The sequence below is a fragment of the Macadamia integrifolia genome, chromosome 9 (genome assembly GCF_013358625.1).
Source record: "Macadamia integrifolia cultivar HAES 741 chromosome 9, SCU_Mint_v3, whole genome shotgun sequence".
Classification (NCBI taxonomy): Eukaryota; Viridiplantae; Streptophyta; class Magnoliopsida; order Proteales; family Proteaceae; genus Macadamia; species Macadamia integrifolia.
Window position 1 is genome coordinate 16,094,809 of NC_056565.1, and position 3,444 is coordinate 16,098,252.

The 3,444-nt window shown below is 40.8% G+C and overlaps 1 protein-coding gene across 1 annotated transcript; it reads right to left on the minus strand.

Annotated features, from left to right (window-relative positions):
- Positions 1–26: 26 nt before the first annotated feature.
- Positions 27–2,748, minus strand: LOC122088998 (disease resistance RPP8-like protein 3). The gene has a single exon (XM_042658403.1). The coding sequence runs from the start codon at positions 2,642–2,644 to the stop codon at positions 71–73; it is 2,574 nt and encodes an 857-aa protein (XP_042514337.1). The 5' UTR covers positions 2,645–2,748; the 3' UTR covers positions 27–70.
- Positions 2,749–3,444: the final 696 nt, after the last annotated feature.

Consider the following 3,444-nt stretch of genomic DNA (forward strand, 5'->3'; position numbering starts at 1 on the left):
CACACACACACAAAGAGAGAGAGAGAGAGAGAGAGAGAGAGAGAGAGAGAGAGAGAGAGATTCACTGACTCTAGATGCGAGGTTGGCTACAGGAGAGCTCCTTCATGTCCCTAGGAAGATTTCGGGACATGATATCTGCCTTTGGGATGTGATGCACTTCCCTTGTCATGATGAAAGGTACATGGCTGATCTGCTGCCAATCTTCTCCACCTTTTTTAACCCTATCAAGGAACTCCTGTGGCATTTCTAATGAAAGTCGCTGTAGTCCAGTGATGTGTCTCAGCCCATGTGGAATACATCTCAACTCCATAAGGGAATTAATTTCCAATGTCTTTAAATTAGGCATTGCTCTGTCCTCCACTATCCAACGCATTAAAGAAGGAAACAGACGAAGACTCAAATTTTCGAGTTTTGGAAACCATCCTTCAGTGCATTTTATTTCTACTCCAACATATGTGAACGGATCTAATTTAAGTTCTTTTAAGTTGGGTAGCTTCTCGAGCGTCTCCATCATGTCTTCCTCCAGATTACTGGAGGCCAATCTCAATCTAGTGAGTTTCGATGGTAAGTTACTGAGGTTCGGCAATACTCCAATAATGGTGATATCATAGAGATATGAATGGCTCGAAAATGAAGGGAGATGTATTTGGTAGCATCCTGACAATGTTAGTTGCACCAAGTATAGGACCTCAAGGCGCTGCAGTTTGGACAGGGCCCTGTACAATGCATCCTTGTGATCTATGTGTGCACCAAAACCTGATAAGCCCAGCTCCCTGAGATTGGTTAATTTCTCGAGGCCACCCTTTATCCAACTGCTTGAATGAAACCATAGTGTCTGGAGATCTCTTAAATTTTGGATGCGTGCAGGAGAAAGACGTTGTGAAGCCCTACTGACACTCTCAACAATGAAAGGATCAGATTCCCACACCCAGCACTTGCTAAAGCATAGAAGATGCCTTAATTTATCCAATTCAAATATTTCAATGGGGACTGATTGAATCATAGTCTTGTATAGATTGAGAGTCTGTAGGTTATGCAAGTTACCAACCCAAGGTGGAAGAGCTTTCAAGCTGGTTCGACATAAACTCAAGTACTTGAGAGAAATGAGGTTTCCTATTTCCTTGGGTAAGCTTTCAATACCTGGGGCACCTTCTAGATCCAACACATTAAGTAGTTTGAACTGTCCACAAAGAGTTGGGTTCATTTTAGTGAAGCAGAGCAATGAGCGGAGAGGATTTGAAGAACCACTCCATGAGGAGGAAACGCTTAAAACTTCAGCCATAGTATCTTTTCTACAATTATCATGGAGGGCTACACGACGAGAATATTTCCAGGACTCATGATGAGGAGTGGAGATTTTAAGAAAGTGATCTTCCTTGGCCATTGATATTGCTAAGTTTAAGAAGAGATCATGAATAATAAATGTGTCAGGTACTCCATTTGATTTCCACTTCTCAACTTGGATCAAGTTCCACTGCATTAACTCCTCAAGGCACTCTCCACCCACATCTTCCATTGTTAAATCTCCTTTTGGTTCTAGAAATCCCTCAGCAACCCATAGACGAATCAATCTGTCCCTCTGGATCTTAGTATCTTTTGGGAAAAACCCAAAATAAGGAAAGAAAAGCTTCAAGCGATCAGGTAACTCGGTGCAATTCCCCTCTTTATCCAAAAGTTGTAGCTTGTATGGAGGAGCAATCAGTTCAGCAGGCCAGATTGCACCTTCATCACGAGTTGTTAGCAACACTCTGCATTGCTGATAGTTGCATGGAACAGGGAAGAAGCGTTTCAATTTATTCCAATCTTCACTCCATACATCATCCAACACGAAGAGATAGTTCTTCTTGTCTCTGAGAAATTCAGAAAGTTTCTCCTTCAACTTTTCAGCCTCCTCTAATGCCAATGCCTTTTCCTCCTCATCTCTGAGCACCATAACTTGTTTTATGATATTGAACAAAACATCTCTTATTTTATATTCTTTTGATATATAAACACATGCTTGACAATCAAAGTGCTTTTTCACATCATCTCTGTTGTAGATTTTGTAAGCAAGGAAGGTTATTTCCAATGCGCCTATGCCTGTAATTGAGACAACACCGAACTGTCCACGGGGCTTCTCTTCCATCAGCAACTTGACCAGTTCCTCTGCTTTGCTTTGAAAGCCCCCCACATCGACCAGCATAATATCTATAGTACTCTCACATGAAGCTTCACCTTGATGAGCTTGAGCAGATGTTTGATCCTCTTCTGAAGGCTTAATATCATAATTCATTCTGTCTTCTAAAAGCTTCTTGATCTTAGCTTTGATATCTTCTATTTTCCCTTTTAGCCGGTGAGCATTAATAAGAAGTTTTGGCAACTTGGAAACGACACCGCCTCGCCCTTTCTGCGCCACTTTACGTACAAAGACGTCGATGGAGTCTTTTGCCTCAAAGACCAACTCTTTAAGTTGTCTCGCCCATTCTTTCGCCCGTTCGCTTTTGTGATGTATTGCATCTGCATTCTTTAGAGAGGAGGTAGTCATCAGATTGAGTTCTTTGCGGAGGGACTCCACTTCTGGCTTCGCTTGTAAAAGATAATTAGCTTCATCCATCGGTAGGGAGCCTAGTTTCTGTATCACAGGAGGGATCATACTCGTAGCCATTTTTTTTTTTTTCCCTCCTTTTTTTTCCAACTTGGCTGGTGAAACATCAAAAGCTTTCTTGCCCTTTAGAGCTTACGAAGCCCAGGTACACTTCTTCTGATCACTTTTCCTTTTATCACTTTTATCATTCTCATTAAATCTGTTGTTGTAGTATTTGATAGTGCCTCGTCTGTTGGAAGAAGGGTTCTTTGTTTTCCCCCTCTTCAAACAATGAACATATGCTTCTCTATCAAAAAAAAGAAAAAAAAGAAGAAGGAAGAATGGTTTGTAGTTTTCCCCTGTTCAAGTAAAACAAATACTTTACTTGCTTTTCAATTGCTTAAAAGGTAGAAATGCCAATCTTGGATTCCAAAGCAATCCCTGTTGTGTATTACTTAATTTGCTTTTCCCCTAAACAAATATATGCAGAGAGATGCTACCACACAAACTTGCACAGGATTCATAATTCAGAAAGGGAAAGTGCCAACCATGGATTCCAAAGAAATGCTAGTTGTACATTACTTTGCTTTTCCCCCCCTTGAAGAAACAAATATAGGCAGAGAGAACTGGTAGGAAGACAAACTTGAAGTGTTACAAGTTTTAGGAATCTCCCATCTCCTAATCTCTTCTCTTTTCTAACAGTTTTTTGGCTGTTTCATGTAAGGTATTATATGGTTGCAACCATTCGGGATCTTCTATTTTTGCCCAAAGAGTACAAGTGCCATCTTTGGATTTTTAACCTGAAAATCTAAGACCTCAGGTAACCCTTGAAAATTTTATTAATCGTTCTAAAAGTTAGGAAAGAGGGGGGAGGGGGGAGG